This window comes from Otolemur garnettii, unplaced genomic scaffold (assembly GCF_000181295.1).
Source record: "Otolemur garnettii isolate 467f Iridium unplaced genomic scaffold, OtoGar3 scaffold00208, whole genome shotgun sequence".
In the NCBI taxonomy this organism is placed as follows: Eukaryota; Metazoa; Chordata; class Mammalia; order Primates; family Galagidae; genus Otolemur; species Otolemur garnettii.
The window spans coordinates 1498180-1521368 of NW_003852603.1; the positions used below are offsets into that span (position 1 = coordinate 1498180).

At 40.3% G+C, this 23189-nt stretch overlaps 1 protein-coding gene across 1 annotated transcript in view; it reads left to right on the forward strand.

Moving 5' to 3' along the window:
- PCSK2 (proprotein convertase subtilisin/kexin type 2) overlaps positions 1-23189 on the forward strand; it is a 255234-nt gene that overhangs the window by 17130 nt on the left and 214915 nt on the right. The window contains exon 2 of the mRNA XM_012812406.1: positions 14893-14997. Within this exon, the coding sequence (XP_012667860.1) occupies positions 14893-14997 (105 nt within the window). The remainder of the gene's footprint in view (positions 1-14892; positions 14998-23189) is intronic.

Below are 23189 nucleotides of genomic sequence, written 5' to 3' on the forward strand. Positions count from 1 at the left end.
AGCATACCAAGATAGTTCTGAAACATGAAGGTTCAGGCACTACGTCAGTACCTCAGTTTTCTTTTTTCAGTTTAAGATTCTTCTGATCCTTATTACTACCTACAAAAACCAGCCTGTGGGTGAATCTTCCTATAAGTAATAAGCATTTCCTTCCTCTAACGTGTGTGTAATCCACTTGGCTATGGGTTAGGGCAGGTTGCCAGGATAGACAGGGGGTATTCATTTGGAGAGCTGACAATGAGAACACATCCAGACAGGTGATCAGAGGAATTAGAGTAATTATTAACAATTAGCCTTTGATAGTAAACCACGAACTTAAAACTAAGGATGTAAAAGTGTACACCAAGAGAGTTTCTGAGTTTCTGGTTTAAGGGTGAGCTATAAGTGCAGGATGTCATCCAGAAAAAATGCCTAAATGAATGGCCCCCTCTCTCTGTGCTGTGGAAGCTGGTGGGTTCCAGCCCATCCCATGGGGGCACCACCCACAATGGGCTTAAAGAGTGTGGTATGCCCCCTGACGAACACAGGCTGTCCCTCAGACTATTCCCATCCTTGACTGGGTTGCAGGTGATTATATAGCTGACATATATAAGTCTGCTTAGAAAACAAAGTGGTTTCTTTTCTGTGATGTAAATAGATATTTAATGTGTGTATTAGGTTAAACTCAATCACTTTTTTGTTGTCGTTAATTAAGAAACAAAACACTGTGGAAGTTGTTCTTCTCACTCCCTTTGCTCAGAAGTTGACATTCAGACCTGTCTGTCCGTAAGCATCAGGTTTCCTGCTGAGTTCAGTTTGCCTCACACAACCCAGGGAAATTGATAGCCATCTCCCGGCAGATAACGCTAAGATGAAAAGCCATCCGCTGAAATCCTAGGTAACTGAAAAATAAATGATAAAAATCATTCTTAATTTTTGACCTGGAGGGAGTTATGTCCTATATAGGACTTAGGGGGAATGACAAATGGAAAGGACAGGACCAAACAACCCCTGCACCTCTGTCGCTTCCTCACTAACATGGAGATAGTAACACCCACCTTGCAGAACAGCCATGATCACCACTGTAGGATGACACTGGTGAGGATTCGGGTATGTTGTGACAATGGGAATTCATAACTGGCTCTCTTCCCTGAGCTGCTTTCTTCATGGAACAGGAAATACCCTGGTTTGTGTCCTTTCAATAAGAATGACTTTTCCTACGTGTAAATTATCCCATCTAGCAAATCAGAAAATGTTGCATCCATGTCCTGCCTTAGTGGCAGTCAGAATGTCCTGAAGCCTCCACCAGCACCTTCATACGTATGTGGAGCTGCTCTAGGAGGCATCTCAGCACGAACCTCCTGATCCACTCTGAATGTGCAGGTTAATTTTCCTGACGTCTATAATTACTGCCCCCTCTAAGCCCTATATTTGCCTGGGAACTTTGAGGTCCTCCCCTACTCTGCCTCTGGGCTGACCTCTGACTTGCCTTGGCCAAAAGAGTGTGGCAGAAGCATCGGTGTGCTTGTTCCAAGAGGCCTTTCACTTTTCCATTTACTCTCCTGCACCACTGGATTTTCTTACTGTAATCTTCCTGCACAAGAATGAGCCTGGGCTAAGCTGCTGGAGCAGAAAAGACTGTGTGGAGGAGAACTGAGGTGCCCCAACCAACAGCCAACAGTTGCAGAGTCTACTGGGTGAGCTACAGCAGACAACAAGCACGAGAGATAGTCCAGTCAAGACCCAAACAACCACTCGTTGCACCCCAGTTGTGAGCTAAATATGCAGTGGCTGGGTTTTTTTGTTTGTTTGGTTTGGGTTTTTTGCAGTTTTTTGGCTGTGGCTGGGTTTGAACCCACCACCTCCAGCATATGGGGCCAGTGCCCTACTCCTTTGAGCCACAGGTGCCACCCTGCAGTGGCTGTTTTTAAGTTACTATATGTTTGGTTATGTGTAGCACAACGTTGTCGCGGTGATACATGATGGATACCCAATGCAACTGAGAAGCTCTCGTCAAGGCTAGAGAAACTTAACAAGGACCCCCGGGACTCCTCAGCCATCAGAGCAGCAGTCTAGCTCCACGGGTTTGCCCTTCAACCACTGGTCTCTGACAGGCAGAGAGAATTATTGTCGGTCCCGTAGAGTCATCAGACCAATGAATTGTGGAGCAGGAGAGGAGGTGGCCTCACTGGTCATGCTGCAGACCCACTGTTTGTCCATAGCTCTGTCTAAGGCAAAACAGGAAGAAAGGATACGATTCAAATAGCTAACAGGCACGATTGAGGTCCAGGCTTTAAGGAAGAGGAACTTTGGTTAAGAGAAAGATGCAAGTTAGCACCAGCAAGTGGTTAGAACTCAAAACCAAGAGATTACCCACGCTGAGGCATGGTTGTAACAGAGGCAGGACTATGCCTCTGGGACACCCCTGCCCACTTGCTGCCCCTCCTAATTCTCCTCTCTTCCTTCCTGGCCCCACACACTTCTCTCCTGTCAGAAAAATCTCAGTTGAGGCTTGGCTTCGGGTATTATCCCTGCCATGATAAGTGCACTTTCAGGAAAGTAAACATTCAATACCCAGAAACCAAACCTTGGATGGGAGCTGAGAGGGAAACTTGATGCAGGAAGAGGCCTGTTCTTGCTCCCTCAGCCGTCCTGACAGACGCCGCCTTTTCCTTAGACGTTTTCAGTACATCCTGCCTTTCTTCCCTTCCTTCTTACCGGCCTAATTCACAGCTGAGATCTCTATTTCTACCCTTCTTTGTTTCTGTAATGTTGGACGATTTTGTCACTTATACAATATAATTTTCCTGTCTGTACTTTCCCTCAGCGGCCTTAAGCATTTTTAGGGCAGAGCCTGGAGCACTAAACTTGTCCCCTGCCCCCACTGCGAGTTCCCTCTCTCGCCCATCTATCCTGCCCACAGAGGCAGCTGCTGTGGAAGGAGATCAAGGATGGTCTCTGGGAAACGCCAGTAAAACGCAGACAGAGCCTGTCCTTGTCTGTGAAATGTAGGCTCCCACATGAAACTGACAAGCAATTATCAGCTGAGCCAGTTTACAATCCTTGACGTATTATTTCATCTCCCGGTTTTTATTCCTTAAGCCTCTTGACAGCGGCTCCTCTTGAAAATAAAATCATAAAACTCTTACACGTGGAACAATGTCCTATGTTCTCCCAGAGTGGATTCCCAGCTAAGGCTGACCTGACCACAAAAACCTGCACAAGGGACAAATGACAAAGGAAGGAGCCGTGAGAAGTGGAAGGAAAGCACCACATCTGATCCGGGAGCTCTTAACTGTTCAGGGCTCTGGACCACTTGAGAATCTTTAATAAGCAGTGCACTCTCCTGAGAACAAGTAAATGCAAAGATGGGCAAAATGCGGGGCAGAGGTCACGGTCATAGATGACTTCTGGAGCATCCAAGGGTTGCCTAAGGGAAGAGAACCCTGGTACTTAAAAAAAAAGAAAAAAAAGGAAGTGGGCTCCATGTGGAATTTACATTTTTTACATATCTACGCCTTTTTATCTGTCCACAAAGGACTGCCAGTTCAGTTGGGGTCCCCTGCTGGGGTAAGGGGGGCTGAGCTTACAGAGGTGCTTTAGCTTAGAGCCACACCATTTAGCAGTGGAGGAAAGGCAGGCAGAGGGAAAGAAAGGAGAGGTGAGAAGCATTGGTGGGATCCACCAATTTTTGTGGCATAATGAGAATTTCTGAAACCTCTGCAGGTCTGAGCTAGCAGCCTGTTACAGTGCACCCAGCCTGGAACTTCAATTTGCTGTGAATTCTTCTTTCACTTATATGTCTCCTTTCTTCTGGAACCATGCATATTCTGGATTAGCAGGACAAGGTGATGGTTTTTTAAAAGGGTGCTTGATGTGTTTCGATGAAGAAAGCATTTCAAAATATCCTAAATGACGGGCGTAGGAGAGGTTTCTCTTACTAGGACGCTCCAGTGAGTGTTGGGGACCTACCACTGTTTTCAATGTCTTGGCAGTTTATAAGATCACCACCCTATTCAAGAAGCTGAGGAATGTATCTGTCAGCATTACACCTTAGAGCTCTGTGTGGGTGGCAAGTATCTTATGCAACCTTAAGTCACAGGCATCTTCTGTCTTTCCCTCTGTCTCCCTATGGTGGGGCTCACCTTGTACAATGTTCTTAAGTGACTGCTTCTCAGATGCTCAGAGGACAGTGGATTTTATCTTTTGCCAAAGACAAGAGACAAAAAGAGCCAGAAAAATAACCAATGCTTGCAGGTTAGTCTTTTGTTAGGTTTCTGATCAGTTCTCCTATTTATTGCCCAAGAGTGAGCTGGGGGCAGAGTTTCTGATTTTAATTCCATGAGATAATTAGCTTCATTTTCTCTCACAGCCAAGACAACTCTTCTTACCAAAGAATCCAAGTCACAGGAGGAGAAGATATCACCCACTGGCCTGGCTGTCCCTGAGTCTCACCCATCTTTTTCAGGAATTCTAGCTCAAGATCTTATGAATTCATAACTAGGGTCACAAAGCGGGGTGGGACATAGAGCAGGACTGCCACAGAAACATTACGGTGGGAAGGGCACTAGATTTACACTCGAAAACCTGGGGGCTCTGCCGGGCTCCCTCCCAGCTGGGCAAGTGCTACCCCTCCCTCAATAACTAAGGTAAACACCACTATAAAAAGTGACCTCTTTGTGTCACTTTAGGAAGTTCGGGGACCTCTGACTTGAAACCAGAAAATGTACAGCTCTTCTAAAATCATTCCTACTTGAATTTGAAAATAATTTCACATTTTTAACTCTCAACATGGAAACAATGTTAGACTGAAAAAATAGTGCCTAACTAGTACACAGACACACCGATGCTCACGGCAGCACGCGTATGTTATTCACAACCAGAAAGTGGAAACAACTCTTGTGTCCATTGATAAATAAATTGATAAACCAATGTGATATATACAGAAGGTGCCAAAAAATGTATAGACATTTCAAAAAAGAAAAAAAACTGTATAAAATTGTGATACTCAATATACTGGTAAGATGTGTTGTCTCATCTCTTGTATCTCTTATAATTACAGAAGTTAGACATGACTTGAGCGTTACAATTTTAATATGGCTTTTTTTCCTTTCTTAAAATGAGTATACATTTGGGGGGGACCCTCTCTATTTTACCCATTAATTTTACCATCCATTGGTGATGCTTGCCACCCACAATTCTTACCGCGATGTTTTCTAAATGCTAATATTCAATTTCCATCACTATTTGTACAACTGTTAATTAGAATTCCAATACAAGGAAAAGTTTTTCCTTTTACTCCATTCAAAATCGATTTCTAAAAAATCAGTGAAACAATCTAGCATAATGGTAAAATATGTCCCTTCAGTGCCTACTGGCACTTAATCACTCAAAGTTCCTTCTAGGACTAAAAATTCTCAGATCTGTAGTGCCCTCTGCAATAGGAAACAAAACTTCAGGTTCATACCACCCGGTAGTGGCCAAAGGCCTTAAGTCTTTGGAGAGGGGAAAACAGCCCACTTATATTCTCCTTTCTTCTCTTCTATTTTTTTATTAGATCTTAACATTACCCTGGCTATATCAGCAGGGTTAAATAGAGAAACATTTAAGAACCACTGAGCCTGCAAAATGCACATGAAATATGTATGTTAATGTAGCCCGAGAGAATGTGGTTTTTTAATGAACAGGAATTAAATCACAAAAGCTGCAGTGTTTCAAAAAATTTTTATCAGCACACAGACCCCTCATTAAGGTCTATGCCAGTGAAGTTCATCTGGTACCTGCTGCTCTGGTCTTGGCCCTCCCCTCCTGTGCCAGGGATATCCCTTGATGGCCCATATCTGAGCTGCTCTAAGCTGCTGTCACCAGTTGATAGACAGAACCAGTGTTATTAAAGAGTTTTGAGTTAACATAACCCTGAAAGAGGAAGAAAGAAAACTTTCAGGTAGCTCTTTGCTCCTGTTATCCAAGTAATAAACCAACCCAAAATTTAGGTGTATAAAATAACCACCATTTTAGTACACTCATAAATTTGGGGATCAGAAATCTAGAAAGGGCCGAGTGGAAATGGCTTCTCTGTGGTGCACAATGTCTGGAGACTGGGCTGGGAGCTCAACAGAGGATGGCTAGAATGACTGGAATCTGAAATCATACAGATGTCTTTCCATGTGTGTAGTTAGTCCCCTAAATGAGAAGCCTGAAGGCTGGACTCAGCCAGGGGTGTCAACCAGAGCTCTACACAAGCGTCCCAGGGTGGACAGGGCTTCCTCATGGCATGGCAGCCTGAAAGTAGCTGGACTGCTTAAATTGTAGGTCAGGAATTTTAAAGTATGTGTGTTCCAGTGAATAAGGCAGAAGTTCCATGGTCTCTTATGAGTCAGGTTCCAAAGTCGCGAGTATCACTTCCACCATGCTCTTGTAATCAGAGCAGTCATGTTCCCCAGATTCAAGGGTTGGGATCACGGACCTCATCTCTTGATATGAAGAGTGTTAAAGAAATGTGGCTATGATTTGTTTATTTGTTTGTTTCAGGTTAATTTGAAGGTACAAAGAATTAGGTTACAATTTGCATTTGTTAGGTATAGTCCCTCTAATAATTCTGTCCTTCCCCAAGAGGTGTGCCACCCACCTTAACAGTGTGCCCATCGTGCTCCCCACTCCCTGCTCCCTCAGTCCCCTGTCCCCCACCTTGAATTGATTTGAGGTTTTTCTCATATGTGAGCATGTATTAGATCATCTACAAGCTTCATATTATTAGTATTGAGTATGTTGGATTCTTGCTTCTCCATTCTTATGATACTTTACAAAGAAGAATGTGTTTCAACTCCATCTAGGTTAATTCAAAAAAATGTAAAGCCTCCATCTTTTTAGTGGCTGAATAGTATTCCATAGTATACATATATCATAGTTTTTAAATCCATTCCTGGGTTGGTGGGCATTTAGGTTGTTTCCACATTTTGGTGATTGTAAATTTAGTTGTGATAAACAGTCTAGTGTAAATGACCTTACAATAAAAGGATCTATGTTTCTGGGTAGATGCCTATTAGTGGGTAGTGCCTAGTCAATGGGAGGTCTAATCTGAGTTCCTTAAGAATTCTTCATAGTTCCTTCCAAAGAGGTTGGGTTAGTTTGCAGCCTCAACAACAGTGTAAAATTATTACCTTTTCTCCACATCCATGCCAGCATCTCCCTGGCTATGATTTTGAAAGATCCATACTCTTACTCTTCAAAATTGAAACACCAAGAAAATGCAATTTTTAATACAAATGGAAAATATTTTCTTAATCTGAATGTACTTCCTTTCCTCCAGAAATTTTAAGAAACACTCCCAAGGTATCCTTCCAACTGAAATGATTCTTCCTTCAGGTTTTCGTGGCTCCTTGTTCATAACGCTGAACATAGACTTATGTTTTCTCATAACAGAGAAAATAATAACTAACAATTACTGAGTGCTCACCATGTGCCAGGTGTTATTCCAAGCACTCTCTATGCATTATCTCACTAACTCTCCTGGCAGCAACGTGAAAAGAGTATGCCCCATTTTATGAGCTGAAAACCTGAGGCCCACAAGGGTTAAATAATTTGCCAAAGGTCACGTTGCTTTTAAGCGGAAGAGACAGAAACTAAACCAAGGCAGTGTGACTCCAACACTCCTGCTCTTAAACCACCTCCGCAGAGCACCATTAACCCGCTGCTAGATGCAAATATCCCTTTCCTGGTGAACTGTGAGTTATTTTAAGGCTGAGACTATGACTTAGTGACTCTAGCATCAAACACAGGACCTCTCTTCTGACAAGGAGTACAAAATGACGCAAGAGAACAGAGAAGAAACTAAAACGCAAACATTCATGAAAAGATGCTCAAACTCTCAAAATAGTTAAAAACATACAAATAAGATGGCATTTTTGCCTATCAAATCGGCAAAAATTAAAATGCCATTCAATAAATACCAATCCAGTGTTATTGAGAGCACAGGAAAATGGGTCTTTTTATTCTTATCACTTTTTGGTGGATCTTGGAATATGTAACCTTACAGGAAACTTTTCAGAATAATTTATCAAAGTAAGTGTTCATAATCTGTGACTGAGTGATTGAATTCCTAGGATTATTCTACAGGAAAACTTTCACCTATCCATGTATCGATAATTACAAAATAGCTTGATTGAGATATACCTCACATATCATAACATACACCCCTTAGAAATGTCCAATTCAGTGATCTGGAGCCTATTCACAAAGTGGTGCCATCATTACCATGATCTGCTGCAACTGCAGAACGATTGTACCACCCCTGGAAGGAACCCTGGACCGTTCCCAGGACTCCTCATTTCTGCCTCCTTCCACCCCAGGCAACTACTAAGCTACTTTCCATGTCCATGGAATTGTCTATTCTGGACATTTAATATGAAGGAAGTGACAGAGCATGTGACCTTTTCTCTGGCTTCTTTCACCAAGCATCAAGTGTTCAAGGTTCATCTATGTTCTGCCATGCATCGTCACTTAATTCCTTTCTGCTTGAAAATAACATCCCAGTGTACGTATATACCACATCTTGTTTATCATTTCATTGGTTGATAAAAACTTAGACTGCCTATAGTTTTTGACTATCATGGACAAGGCTTCCAAGAGCATTTGCAAACAAGTGTTTGTGCAAACATATGTTTCATTTCTCCCACACATAAGCAGAACTTGGAATTGCTGGGTCGTATGAAAAGTCTATGTTTAACATTTTTAATAACTGACCAAGAGTTTCCCAAAGTGTCTGTGCCATTTTACTTACTATCCTGCCTGCAGTATGTAAGAGTTCAAACTCCTCCCCATCTAAGCCAACACCTTCTGGAGAGGGGAGGGGTGTATTTGTTTTTATCTATCCTGGTGGGTGTAAAATGATATCTCATGGTTCTGTTTTGTATATTCCTAATATCTAATGATGTTAAACATATTTTGTGTATAGATGTAGATACAATTTATGTATCTTCTTTGGAGAAATAGGTATACAAACCTTTTGCTAATTGTCAAGTTGGATTATTTGGCTATATTGTTGTCTTATAAGCATTCTTTAAATATTCTTGTGCAAGCTCTTTATCAAGGATATGATTGGAAAATATTTTCTCCCGTTCTGTGGGTCGTCTTTTCACTTCCTTATGATTTCATTTAAAATACAGACATTCTTAATTTGAATGAAGTACTATATATATACATAAATATATTTCGTCCCTTATACTTTTGGTGTTGTATCTAAGTAAACATTGCCTAACCAAAAGTGATGAATGTTGAAAGAGTTGTATAGTTTTAGCTCTTACATTTAGTGTATAAATCACTTTTAATTAAATTTTGAATGCAGTGTGAGACAGATTCATATCTTTTTTCATTTTTCATCTGGAAAATTTTTTCATTTTCTAGTAGTCTAAGCACAGTTTGTTGCAAAATATTCTTTCCCATTGAAGTTTCACTGTCTGCATTGAAAATCAATTGGCCATAAGATTAATATTATGAATTATTTATGATCTTTCGATTTTGTTCCATTAAACTCTATGTCTCTTTTATGTGAGTACCACATTGTCTTAATTGCTGTCACTTTGAAGAAATGTTGAAATAGAAAAAATGTGAGCCTTCCAAATTTGTTCTTTTTTCTCAAGATCATCTTGGCTATTAATTTGATCCTTTGGGTTGCTATTTAAATTTTAGGATCAGCAAAAACAACATCAGAGATTTCAAAAGAATTGTGCACAATCTACAGATAAGTGGGGGGTATTGCCATCTTAAAAATCCATGAACATAGGATGTCCTTCTGCTTATGTAGATTTTCTTTAATTTCTTTCAATAATGCTTTGTACTTTTCAGTGAGTCTTATACTTCTTTTAGTAGATTTATTCCCTAATATTTTATTTATTTGATGTTATTTTAGATTGACTTATTTTCTTAATTCTATGCTTGTACTTTTCATTGTCTATATATACAAATATAGTTGATTTTGTATGTCAGTGTTATATCCTTCCTGCAACCTTATTGAATTCTCTTATTGATTCTAGTAAATTTTTGTGGATTCCTTAGGAATTTCTATATATATATATATGTCTTCTGCAAATAGAGAGGGTTTTTTCCCCTTGCTTGTCAGTCCAGATGCCTTTATTTCTTTGTCTTGCCTAAATGCCTTGGCGAGATTCTCTAGTACACTCTTGAATGGAAAAGGAAAGAGCAGATACTGTTGTCTTATTCTGATCTTAAAGGGAAAGCAGTCAGCCTTTCACTATTAAATCTGATGACAGCTGTTGGGCTTTTCATAGATACACTTGTCAGACTGAGAAAATTCCCTTCCATTCTTAATTTTTTCAAATGTGTTTATTACAAAATTATATCAGATTTCATCATATGCTTTTCTGCATTTATTGAGATGATCATGTGGTTTTGTTCTTTATTCTATTAATATAATTATTACATTAATAATTAAATATTCTATTAACATTATTATAATTATATATTATATATACTAATTATAATATTTATATAATATAATGTTATTATAATTATATATAATAATTATAATATTTATATAATATTAGTATTCTATTAATATTATTCTTTGTTCTATTATATAATCATTACATTAATAATTAAATGCTTTTTAAGTCTTAAAACAACTTTTCATTATTGAAGTAAATCCCACTTTGTCCTTATGCATAATCCTTTTTATATTTTGATGAATTCAGTTTGCTAGTATTTTTAACAGAATTTTAGGGTTGATATTTAAAGGGATATCAGTCTGTAGTTTTCTTTTCTTATGACATCTTTGTCAAGTTTTCTTATCAGGGTGATATTGGCCTGAATGAATGGGATGAGAAGTGTTCAATTCTTTTGAAAGAGTTTCTGAAAGGATTGGTATTAATTTTATAAATATTTGGTAAAATTCAACAATAAAATCATGTAGGCCAAGGCTTTATTCTGAAAAAAGGTTTTTAAATTACTAATTCAGTCTCTTTACTTGTGATAGGTCTATTCACATTTTCTATTACCTCTTGAGTCACTTTTGAAAATATATGTATTTCTAGGAATTTGACTAATTCATGAAGATTATTGACATAAAGTTTTTCACAGTATTCCCTAAAATCCTTCTTATTTCTGTACCTTGGTAGAGAAGTCCCCTCTTTTACTTATTTTACTCAACTGAGTTCTCTCTCTCTCTCTGTTTTGTTGACCTTTTCAAAGAATAATTTTTGGTTTTGTTGATTTTTTCTATTGTTTTCCTGATTTCTATTTTATTTGTTTTAACTTCTATCTTCTCTAATTTGCTTCTTCCTCTTTGCTCTAGATTTAGTTTGCTCTTGTTTTTCTAGTTCCATAAGGTGCAAGATCTTTCTTCTCTTTTAATGGACATCTTACAGCTATGAATTTCCTCTAAAACACTGCATTAGCTACTTTCCATAAGTTTTTGTATTCTGTGTTTTTGTTTTCATAAATCTAAAAGTATTTTCTAATATACTCTGTGATTCCCTGTTTGACTCATTAATTATATAGGAGTATGTTGTTTAATTTCCATGTATTTCTGAATTTCCTAACTTTTCTTCTGTTATTGATTCTTAATGAAACTGGTAATTGTGATCTAAAACATACTTTGTGTTATTTTACTCCTTTTAAACTTATTAAAGCTTATTTTATGATCTAACATGATCCTAGAGAATGCTTCATGTGACTTGAGAAGAACACATATTCTGCCACTGTTGGGCAGAATGCTTTATAGATGTCAGTTAGGTCTAGTTGTTTGTAGTTTTGTTTAATCCTTCAGTTTACTTTTTGATCTTCCACCTACTGATTCTTTCCATTATTAAAAGTGAACTATTAGAGTCACCAGCTGTCACTGACAAGTTACCTTTTTCTCCTTTCAATTCTCCCAGGTTTTTGCTTCATGCATTTTGGTGCTTTGTTGTTAGGTACATATATATTCATAAGTCTTATGCCTTTTCGATGGATTAAACTTTGTCATTCCTTCTCTCTAGTAACAATTTTTGTCTTAAAATAAATTTTGTCTAATTTTTGTATTGCCACTCCACCTCTTATTTTGCTGTTTACATAATATTACTTAATATTAATATATCTTCTCATAGACCTATACTTTTGATCTATTTGTGTATTTGAATCTAAAATGTATCTCTTAAGGACAGCATACAGTTGAATGTGTCTTGTATTTTGTTTTGTTTTCATCCATTCTATCAATCTTAGTCATTCCATGAGTTCTGTTGCTGTTTCTGGGTTTTACTGTTGTTACTATTGCTGTTTGGTTAGTATGTTTACTGAGCTAATTCTATAAATTTTGTTAGTCCTTTAATGTGCCATTGAATCTCTGCTTCATTAGCTTCATGGTCAGCTAATGACTATACAGAGATTTCCCTAAAGGCTTTGAATAAAAAGAATGGGATATTTTTTGTTTTCATCTTCTGCAGAAGGGCTCTGTGTGCATATCGGGACAGCCCAGGCAGGCACTTTTCAACCCTGCCTTGGCCTTCAGTTTCTATTTTTAAAAAAGCTGAAAGCCAACCAAAGGTGAACACGTGAAGCCTTCTCAGGCATTCTCTGTCTGGTCATGTGCACAGTGCTGCATATGCATGTGGCCTTGTGAGTCTCTAGGAACATATCAGAGCAATGTATATTCCCCAGACCTTTTTGCAAAGATTTATGTCTAGCCTCTTGTTTGTCAAGATCTGTATTGCTGCCAGAGGATGCTTCAGTATTAAGTAATCACCACAGATTGTTTTTGAGACACTCCATAGGGAAAGGGCTTTTCCCACTGTGCAAACTCTGGGTCAGGTCAAAGAAGAAAAAAAATAACAACAAACCCTATGAATGGGACATTTTCATGTAGCCTCTAGGCAATTAGCTGAGGTTTTTTTTAGTATTATATGGGGCTTTTTGAAAAGCTCCAAACCCATTCTGCACCCTACAGTGTCTGTTTGGCTTCCGGTTTTCACAGCTCCTATGATTGCAAGGTTGGTGGGGTTCAAAGATGCTGAAGAGTGGATGGTAATAGGGCAATTTAAAGCACTACAAAGCTTGCTGTTATTACTGAGAGTCAACATTTTTCTTGAATAAATGTTTCTCAGGTCGCTGCAAGCCTTTTTTTAATTTCCAGAATTTTATAAAAGTTGTTTTGAACATTTATTCAGTGTTCTAGTTGCTTTTGTGTAAGAATAGACTTTTGAAGATTCTTACTCCATCACTCCTGAAGTTCTTCTCAACACGCACCATTATTTTTTAATGAAAGAAAAAAATGGACAAATAAATGCAATCCATGTAACTTAATTCTTTGCACCCTCAAAGAATCCCAAATAATAATAAAAAAAATTTTTTAATGAAAAAACATGGAAACATCTTAAAATGCATCAGTAATGGAAAGTAACAGATGCTGCAGTCCATGTTATGGAATACTAGACAGCTGGTACAAAGAAGGAGAATGGAGTTTGTGATGACACATGAGTGATAAGTGAAGAACCATTTTGCATAATAATATATACTGGGCTCTGGGTGGGTGTGTGTGGGTGTGTGTGGGTGTGGGTGTGTGTGTAAGCAAAGAAGAAGATCCCAAACTAACTCATATTACTATTAAGGAAATAATAGTTGCTCAGGAGTGGGTAGACCTGAAGCAGAAAAAGATAACCTAACTCTAGTACTGCCAAAAAAGAAAATATGAAAAATTTTTACTTTGCTATTCATGTTTTTTCTGTTTCCCAGATTTAATATATATTTATTCTCTATTAAAAATACAAAAATAATAATAACTGTTATTTAAGAAATATTCAAGCTATACTCAGGCTCTACTTGATCTAAAAAATCTCAAATTGACCCCAGCTGTGTTGGAAAACCTTACTTTCAAATCATCTACATTCCCTTTTCTTTACTTTAAAACACTGAATGACAAAACGCACACTCAAAATTTCAATCACAAATACTTTGAGTAGTGAAATGCATTTTGGTTTAGGGAGTCCTTTGAGAATCTGATGAAAACCATGTGTGCTCTTGCCAAGATAGTACATATATACACTATTTTGTCTATAATTTTCAAGGATTTATTTAAATCCACTGATTAGGTTAAGAATCGCAAACAGGATTATCTTCTTTGACAGGAGGACGTGGAAAAATACAAGAGATCTGGGAACTTCAAGGCTCTGTGTTTAGGAAAAAGAAGTCTAGTGAGGAAATAACTGGGCCAAGTTCACACGGTTAGATGATAGCAGAAACAAGCCACATCCACGCCTTCTGACTCCCAGATCAATGTCCTTCCCACTGAGTTACCTTGGATCATAAACCAAATGACAGTCCTCTTTTGGTTCTCTGAGGTTTTTACAGGCCCTGTGCCAAAGGCAGGCTCCCTGTATTGTGGCTCCTGTAATAGGTTCTGATACTCATCCCTGATTGCAAGGATTCTTGGGATAGGAAGATGGAGGGAAAATTGGCCTGTCCTCCAATAGGTACTTAACACTGTTAGATATTCATGCTCAGCTGATCATAGGCATTAGGACCTCACAGAGAAAGCCTGAGATGCAAGAGAGATAGGTCAGCTGTGAAGACGTGACAAGGTCACAGCATAAGGCTGGAGCAATCAGACTATACACTGGTCCAACAGAGGAGAAAGGAGAATCTTCTGTGCATATGAATGTAAAGACAAGGCTCCATAGAAGAGGAAAAGGAATCAAAGGATGCATAGAAGGGGGGAAATAGAAGGTATCTGGGAATCGGGAGGAGAAGGCAGGCCTAAGCAAAGTCAAGGAGAAGACAAGGAGGATGAGACAAGGAGACAGGGCCTACTATGACGGGAGGCTTGCCTGTGGTTCTCTCACTCCCTCCCCACCCCAGGGAACCCCTGCTCACTTTGCAGGCCGAGCCCAGAAGCTAACCGTGCCTTGTATCTGTTTCCCTCCACAGCTCCCTTTCACTGAAGGCCTGTACCACTTTTATCACAATGGCCTTGCAAAAGCCAAGAGAAGACGCAGCCTACACCACAGGCAGCAGCTGGAGAGAGACCCCAGGGTGAGTTTTCACTGGAAAGCTGCCTGCCAACCTCTGCTGCCACCACGGAGCCCACCAAGGGTGTGGAGGGGCAAGGCAATGACAGGCCAAATGAACCCTGGGCAGAGAGGCCCAGGGATTCTCTGCTCCTCTGTCTCATGCATAATAAATAACCCCAGACCCCTCTATAGGGCTGAAGGAGGGACACACGGGGACACCTCCCTTTCCCTGGATAGCTTCTGGAACTATTGCATGAGGACCTGGGGCTGCCTAGAAACATGTTTTGGCCTGTGATGGAGAGGCAGACACCAAGCAGCTTAATGAGTTGTTTTATGGAAGGTTTCTTCTAGAGATTCCACATGTTCTGAGGAGGCTGCCATGCCCCATAGTGTGAATAGGAAAATGAATGGGCCAGTAAGTGATCAGCTCCCAGCAGGCCACAGGGCTGTGTCCATGCATGAGTGCGGCCCTGAAACCCTCTTGGCCTTCCTTCTCATCCTGTATTTCCTAGCACTGCCCCAATTCTCCCTCCTGCCTCAACTGTCTTCTTGACACATACAACCCACATTTTGTGGTCTCTATTCTTTCCCTTACTCTTGGATTACAGGTCCCATTTCCTATTGCCCCACAGCTCAAATTGGGCTTTTTGCCAGCTAAGTGTATCCTCTTAGCCACAGAGAGACTCCTCTGCCTGTGTCTCCACTCCAGCTTCTCAGAATACGAACTCCAGTGATCATATCTCCCACCATCTCCATTCCCTCATCCATGTGGGTAGATTCTGATTTCTCTTGGGCACGTGACTAAGAGGGAAAGTGTGTAATTGTTGCTTTCTGTACTTTGAAGCCAGTACCACCTCTACCCCAGGACTCCCAGGATGGGCTGAGAAAAAGTGAGTCAGACATTTGAGTTGGGGATTTGCACATGAGACTTCTTTTGAGCTGATGGAATCTAGAAACTCATTCTTGTGGGGCTTTTCATGTGAACATTTCCTTAGGTTTAATTTGGGCTTTAATTAGGAATACAAATAAAGCAACTGGAAGGCCACCAGTAATTTTTCTTTAACTCTTCAACCCAGGGGCTCTCACATTCCCTGGTGTGGACTTTTTGCTCTGAGAAGCCACTTTATGTTTGCATTTGCAGTAACAGCCAAGCCCCCAAAGGGTCTGTTGTCAAAGCTGGTACCATTACTTAGGGGAGAAGCCCTCCTTTCTGTGTGATAACAGCTTCTGTCCTGGGTATACTGATTCATTGCCTGGGGATACCCTTGAGCAGCAGCATTTGAACAGGGATCTGTCTGTCTCACCTGTGAACCCAAGGAGGGCACCACTGGGCCAAGGCCACTGTTGTGGGCTGTGACACTGATTTTCCCTACACTTCAACTCTGTTCCATATTCTTGCCTTCTATGGCCAATTAGTTTCCTTTTATTTGTGTATTTTCTTAAAATCTTCATTAGTTACATTGCCCTAAGATTACTCAGAGAAAAACATAAACTATAGGAGGCCAGGTGCAGTGGCTCACACCCATAATAATCCCAGTGCTTGGAGGGCTGAGGAGAGAGGGTAGCATGAGCCCGTGTTCAAGACCAGCCAGGGAAACTTAGCAAGACTGCCATTGTTGAAATAAAGAAATAAAATCATTTTTGGAAACAAAAAAATAAAATAAAATAAACTGAGGGGCAAAAGCAAAGGATTGCTCAAAAGGCTGGCTGGGAAAGAGAACCGAGAGACTCAAAAACCACTATTTGGATCAGAGACACTAATTAGAACTAAATTTTCTCATATTAGAACTTCTTGAAATGATCTCTGAAATGCTGATTCTTAAAGTGCCAAGTAACATTTAAAAAGAGAAGAAAATGAAACAGGTTGGTTATTACTAGAATGGAAAGAAAGAGAAAGAAAGAAAAAAGGGAGAGAAGGAGGAATGGAGGGACAGAGAGAGAGAGAGAAAAGAAAGAAAGAAAGAAGAAAGAAAACATTAGGCACTGGTGTTTCTAAATCATTTGTCTTTCTCTTTGCAATATTGTGTACTATCATCAAATGGGTATTCCTTCCCCTCACTACCCATACTAAGGGCCCTAGAAGCCGACTGCCCCTCCCTGGTGGAGATAACCATCTGCCCTGCCCATGACGGCCAAAAGAAAATAGAAGAGAAACTAAAGAAGACAAAGTCTCATGTGCCTTTTCTCTGTCTTATCAAGGTTATATGTCAGGGCTTCTTGTCAATAATAAACTCATTCCAGGAAAAGAAAAATCTTACAATGCTTTGCAAAAAGTAAAAATAGCTAATGATGACTTCCTCTTTACAAAATATTAGATTAAGGCCTGAGTCTTTCCTGCATGGCATCTAATTTTGGCATCTGTTGATAGCAAAATATAGTGGCAACTATTCTTAGACAAAAATCACTGTCTATGAACAATACAAAAGCAGCAATATAAGAAGTCTTCTCTCTGGGCTTATAGACAAAAAGGCAAATATGTCTAGTGTTGGAATACCCCAGTTGGGGGCTTCCCAATCACATTCAAACAGGTTTCGAAAAGAAAAGTAAATAAAAGTGTAGAAAAGGGGGAAGGAACAAGTAGCCAGAATTGTTGATCCAGGCTTTTGTCTTGCCTAGATGTTGCACATTAGGCCTTGTGGACCAAGAGCTTAAGAGCAAGTTGCCCCATTGTTCTCTGAAACCTTATGTCTTCTTGAACTGCTGACATTACCAGATCTGGCAGTACCAGCTGCCTGTGCCACTTGGCTGCCCCTCTCACTCTTGTGTCTGTCCCACTTGGCTGCCCCTCTCACTCACTGACCACAGAATTGTCAAGGGGGCTGCAAAACCCAGTGCAGGGTGATCTGAGCCAACAGGGAGCTCAACAATGGCTCTACCTAGTAGCTTTTTGGCCAAAGAAACCACCAAGATCTGCTATCAACCCAAGATATAAAAAAGAAAAAGAGAACCAAGATAGTTTATTGTTTTGTTCTGGGTTCAGAACAGAAATTTTGTGATGTCTGTCTCTCCTGTGACAAACTTATTTATACTTAAGGGAAAACGGAGGAAGAAAAGACTGGAAAGGGATCTTTGTTTATGCAGGAAAATCACTAACAGCACAGATTCTGATGTAGACTATTTTGCAGATGTTCTCTTGTCTTTCCAACACTCTCTACTAAGAGTTTAGCAGGCAGCTGAGTAGCATGATTTAGATGCTAAAAAGCAAAAATGATGTCTTGTTTATTTCTATAGTATCTTTGCATCATGCATTTCTGATCATAGGCTCAGTAGATGCCAAATGAATGAATGATTACTAACTTTACTTCTGGGTTTCAATTCATGAAATAGTATTGGTTTTCTTATCTTATATTTTTATCTCTATCCCAAAATGTGCATCCATTAGGAAACAGAAGTACTGTATAGCCGTGTCTGTAGCCCCTCCGTCAGATACACTCTTAATTATGGGTAACAGAAACCAATGGCTACCTTATCACATCCAAGTTTTATGACTAAGAATCCCAGGAAGAACCAGTTCTTAATTTTTAAAGCCCAATACACACTGTGTTCCTGGTCTCATGTGCAGTCCTGGTACAATCACCAAAGCAAGGACAGTGTGCCTAGAAAGATTTAATAGCTAAAATAATTCAAAGATATAATAAATAAACCCAATGCTGAGATAAAATAATAAAACTAAATATGCCTTCTCAACATCAGGGTTGCTCAGAACCTCTGTGAGATTTCTTAAACTTTTTCTAGAGCAATATCAACAGGTCTTGACCCCAAACCTAATTGTGGTCCATAGTCAACTAATGAAAACCTCATATGTTTTACAAGTACTTGAAAAGCTCCTAAAAAAGAGATTTATTTAAGGTAATATTTATTTCAAAGTGCTGGTAAACCATATGTGCACATGTAATGAAATATTTTTTAAAAACTTGAAAGACTCACATTGTACAGGCAACACACACTGGTCTTAGGAAGCCAGATAAGTTAATCAAGAGAACCTGAACTTCATTTGTTGACAGCCATTATTTGACTTGAGCATTACAAACATGTATTTCTTTTTCTAAGCAATTTTCTAGCCTAGACAATTATCCCTCAAAATCATTTTTAAACCTGTTCCAACTTTACAAGTCAGAAACTCTTATCAGTATAAGAAAATCTTGCCTGGGTTCCCTCATCTCAAAGAATGCATGGTGTTTCCTCCACGTCATAGATTTGAAAATTGTATCTTTGTGGCTTCTTTCTTATCCAAACATACCCACTTGTCTAATGAGCATCAGTAGCATCCACATAATCCAATGGTGATCTATTTTTTTCTTTAAAGATTTATTTTTTAATATATTTCTGGAATTTTCAAGACACTTCAACAACCCATGAAAGTTGGCTTCACTGGATATACGATCACTTCAAAAATCTCACAGAACAATACTGCCTGAACAAAAGAGCATCTCCCTATTCTCTAAAATTAACTGGACATGATTTGTGTGATTTGTATTTGCTGTGGTCAAACGCTCCTTTCTTTTGATTTGTATTAGTTAACTATTTGATACTGAGGTCAAAACTAGGGAGCAGAAGGAAAAGCACCAATACCTTTTGGAAAATCTTCTTTCAAATTTAAAATGTTGTGGAGAAAAATATCTTCCTCCTCTTTTGTCTTGACCAAACCTTCCCCCAATGGGTAACTAACAGAATTGGGGGTATCCTCCACTTACCACCACAGTGAATGCATGACAGTCTCAGCCTGAGGGCTGGGGCAAAAGAAACTAGATAGTTTTAGTACCTTTTTAAGAAGGCGTTTATAGGGCCAGATGCGCTGGCTCCTACCTGTAATCTTAGCACTCTGGGAGGCTGAGGCAGGCAGATCGCTTGAGCTCAGGAGTTCCAGACCAACCTGAGCAAGAGCAAGATCTCATCTCTAAAATTAGCCAGCTACCCAGGAAGTTGAGGCAAGAGAGTCACTGGAGCCCAAGAGTCTACGGTTGCAGTGAGCTATGACACCAGGGTGACAAAATAAGACTCTGTCTCAAAAGAAAAGAAAAGAAAAGAAAAAGAATAGTCCGTTTTTCCCCCTCATTCTTATTATTACTAAAATGGTAAAGTTTGAGATTTTGATATTGCTCTAAGAAACATATAAGAATTCTCCAATTTATCTTCCAAATGCCTCCTTGGAGGAAAAGGAAGAAGTAAATTTGATTATATTTCACTTGGAAGGAGACATAGGCATGGTAAGTTTTATTATTAATACTATAGAAAATACAAAAGTAGAATGGTGTTTTATAGAACTCTTACTCCCCAGAGCATTTGTGGCTACTGTTTTCTTCACATCCTCATTTGCAGGGGTCTTGTGGTTTGTAAAGTGTCTGTCTTAACCGCTACCCAGGGCTGCTCTGTCACAAATTTGTGTTTCATAAGTTAATTTTCCCTGCTCCTCTGCATGAAGGGAAGGCTAGAGCAGGAGCTGTCTAAGGAATCATTGATTCTGTCCTTTGCCTTGAAGCTTTAAAATACAATTTTACCATTGAGCTGGTAAGTGATTTCCAGGTGGCCACACAGCCATAACTGATGGAGAAAAAACTAAAACTCATGACCCCTCTTAATATCAAGTCTGATTCAACTAAAAAGCTAAGTGAGAATTAATATTGCTGATGAACTTGTGATTCTTGAAAAAATGTACTCTCACTAATTAGTTTCTCTAAATTAAAATAACATAATAAGAAGAAGTGGAGTTATGTCATGAGTTGAGGTAACTGTGTGAATTTGGTGAGCTCAGTTATAAACAGAGAAAGAAAGAGGGGGATGTAAAGGGTGGGCTCTCCAGCTTACTGACCTGCTCATTCCCTTGTGCCCTGAAGAGGTCATCCCCTCAGCAACCAGAGTCAGCCTCAGTGCCCTGGCAACTCTTGTGGGTGAGAAACTACAGCACTTAAAGATAATACTTTGTGCACAATTATTTCCCAAACACAAGTCAACTCCTTCATCTGCTGTGGGAACATTGGGACAGGGCCAATTCCACTATAAAGGAAAATCCTACACTCTGGATATATTGAGATTCAATATGGTTTCTAACTTCCCAAAGGAATTTTCAAAGTTCATTTTAACCATGTATAAGTTCCACTTTCCACACTTTAAAATTAAATCCCTAAGGTGGTGATTACGCTATGAAAAAGTAAACAAAGATGGAATCTTTGCTTGGGTATCCTGGAAACAGACTCTGAGCTGGGGCCCAGTGAGCAGGTGTCTAGGGGAGTGAGGAAGGCAGCACAAGACAAAGGTACATGTTGACCTGGAATGTGTCTACAGCAACTCAGTCCCGTGAGACACTTGGACACAGGGATGGCCCTTCAGAGTTACCCAATGTGAGGCAAAGGGAACAGGCTTTCACGCCCCCCTTACAGACCAGATTTGGGCAGGAGACATTCCCTAGAAGGAAGCAAGGGACCACAGTCTAAGGGGAGTCACCTGCTACCAAAGGCAATTCTCAGTGAAAAACAAACTCTGGGTCATGTTTAGCAGCTGGAGAAAAGGTGTGATGGCTCCCAAAAGGAAATATGGGAGGTGGGGTTGGGGGAGGACCACAGTGTTCAGGACAGCTGGCATGCCTGCTTTGCTCACGTTGTTTTCAAGGAAAGAGGCAAACTCACAGAAAACTCACCTTTTCTGGAAGTCAGCTCTATGTGGGGATCAGGCACAAAGGCCCATGAGAGCCCAACACCAACTAAACACTCAGGGAGCTCACAGTCTCGGAGAAGCATGTCCTGTCCCACACAGACCTTACTACTTCACATTTTCTGGCTGGCAACACAGGTCATAAAAGCCTTTTTAATGCCTTTAGGAAGAGCTCAGGCTGACAGTGGCGCTTTTGGAGATGTTAAAAAAGTTCCAGTTTCCTCCCAGACCCATAAACAGGCATTTTCTCTTCAAGTCCCATGATAGAGTGAGGCTTAATGCAGAGGACACTGGTTCTCAGCCGGGGGTTGTTTTGGTCCTAGGGAACATTTGACAATGCGTGAGTTGTCACATTGGTGGGTGCTACTGGCGTCTCATGTGTCACGGCCTGGGATGTTCCTAAATATTGTGAGGGCACTAGACATACCCCACAACAGCCCCACACGTCGATAGCACTAAGCTTGAAGAGCGCAGGGTAGGGGATCAGCCCTGGAGTTGGACAGCTGTGCTCTGCCCCTGGCCAGCTTTGTGACCTTACACAGGTTAGTACCTGAGCTCTGAGGACTCAATTCCCTCATCTAGAAAATGGGATGATAATATGAATTAGCTCATAGGGCCAAAGGGGAGATGGAGTGCCGTGAGTCAGGGGAAGCCTTTGTCACTGTGCTCTATGTCTCCATCACTACATCACAAATTGCCACAAATGTGGCAGCTTACAAGAACACAAATTTATTATCCCTCAATTTCTGTAGGTTATAAATCTAGCACTGTATGACGGGATTCTCTGGTAAGGGTCACAGTGGGCTAAAGTCAGGATATTAGCCAGACAGAGGTCTTTCTTATCTGAAGATTCTAAGGAAGAATCCATTCAGGCTGCTGGCAGAATTCAGTTCCTGGGGGTTGCAGGACTGAGGTTCCTGTTTCCTTGCTGGCTGTTGGTTGGGGTTTGTGCTCTGCTCCTAGGACCACCTGCCTTTCCTCTCATGTGGCTCCCTCCACCTTCAAGTCAGCAACACCTCCCAAATCCTTCTTGCGTTTCCCACCTCTCTGACTTCTCTCCAGCTGTTAAGGGTTCATGGTGATTTCACTGGCACCAACTAGATAATGAAAATAATCTCTCTCCTTTAAGGTCAGCAGAATGATAACCTCAATTACGTCTGCAAAGTGCCTTTTACCGTGTAATATAACATAATCATGAAAGGAACACCAGGGGTTGGATACCACAAGAATCACAGTGCTGCCTGAGCCTTGACTGTTCCTGAAGAGTTGGCATGCCTTCTCCAGTCAGGGGCTCTCTCAACGCTGCCTGGTCTCTGCCACTTCCAGAGATTACTTTGAAGTTGGTAGGGGAAACATGAAACTGTAGGCACATGACCTTGACCACATTTTGAGCCCAGATGATGAAGCTGAGAGACTCAAGTGGAGCACTGACTTAGCCCCCCATCTGGGGGCCAAATTCACTTTGTAGACATCCTGTCGAGAGGTCAGGAGGTGTAATTATTGCATAGGTGATGCCCTTTGAGAGTGAATTGGAACATCAGGAGAAGGAGAAATATGGTGGGAGGA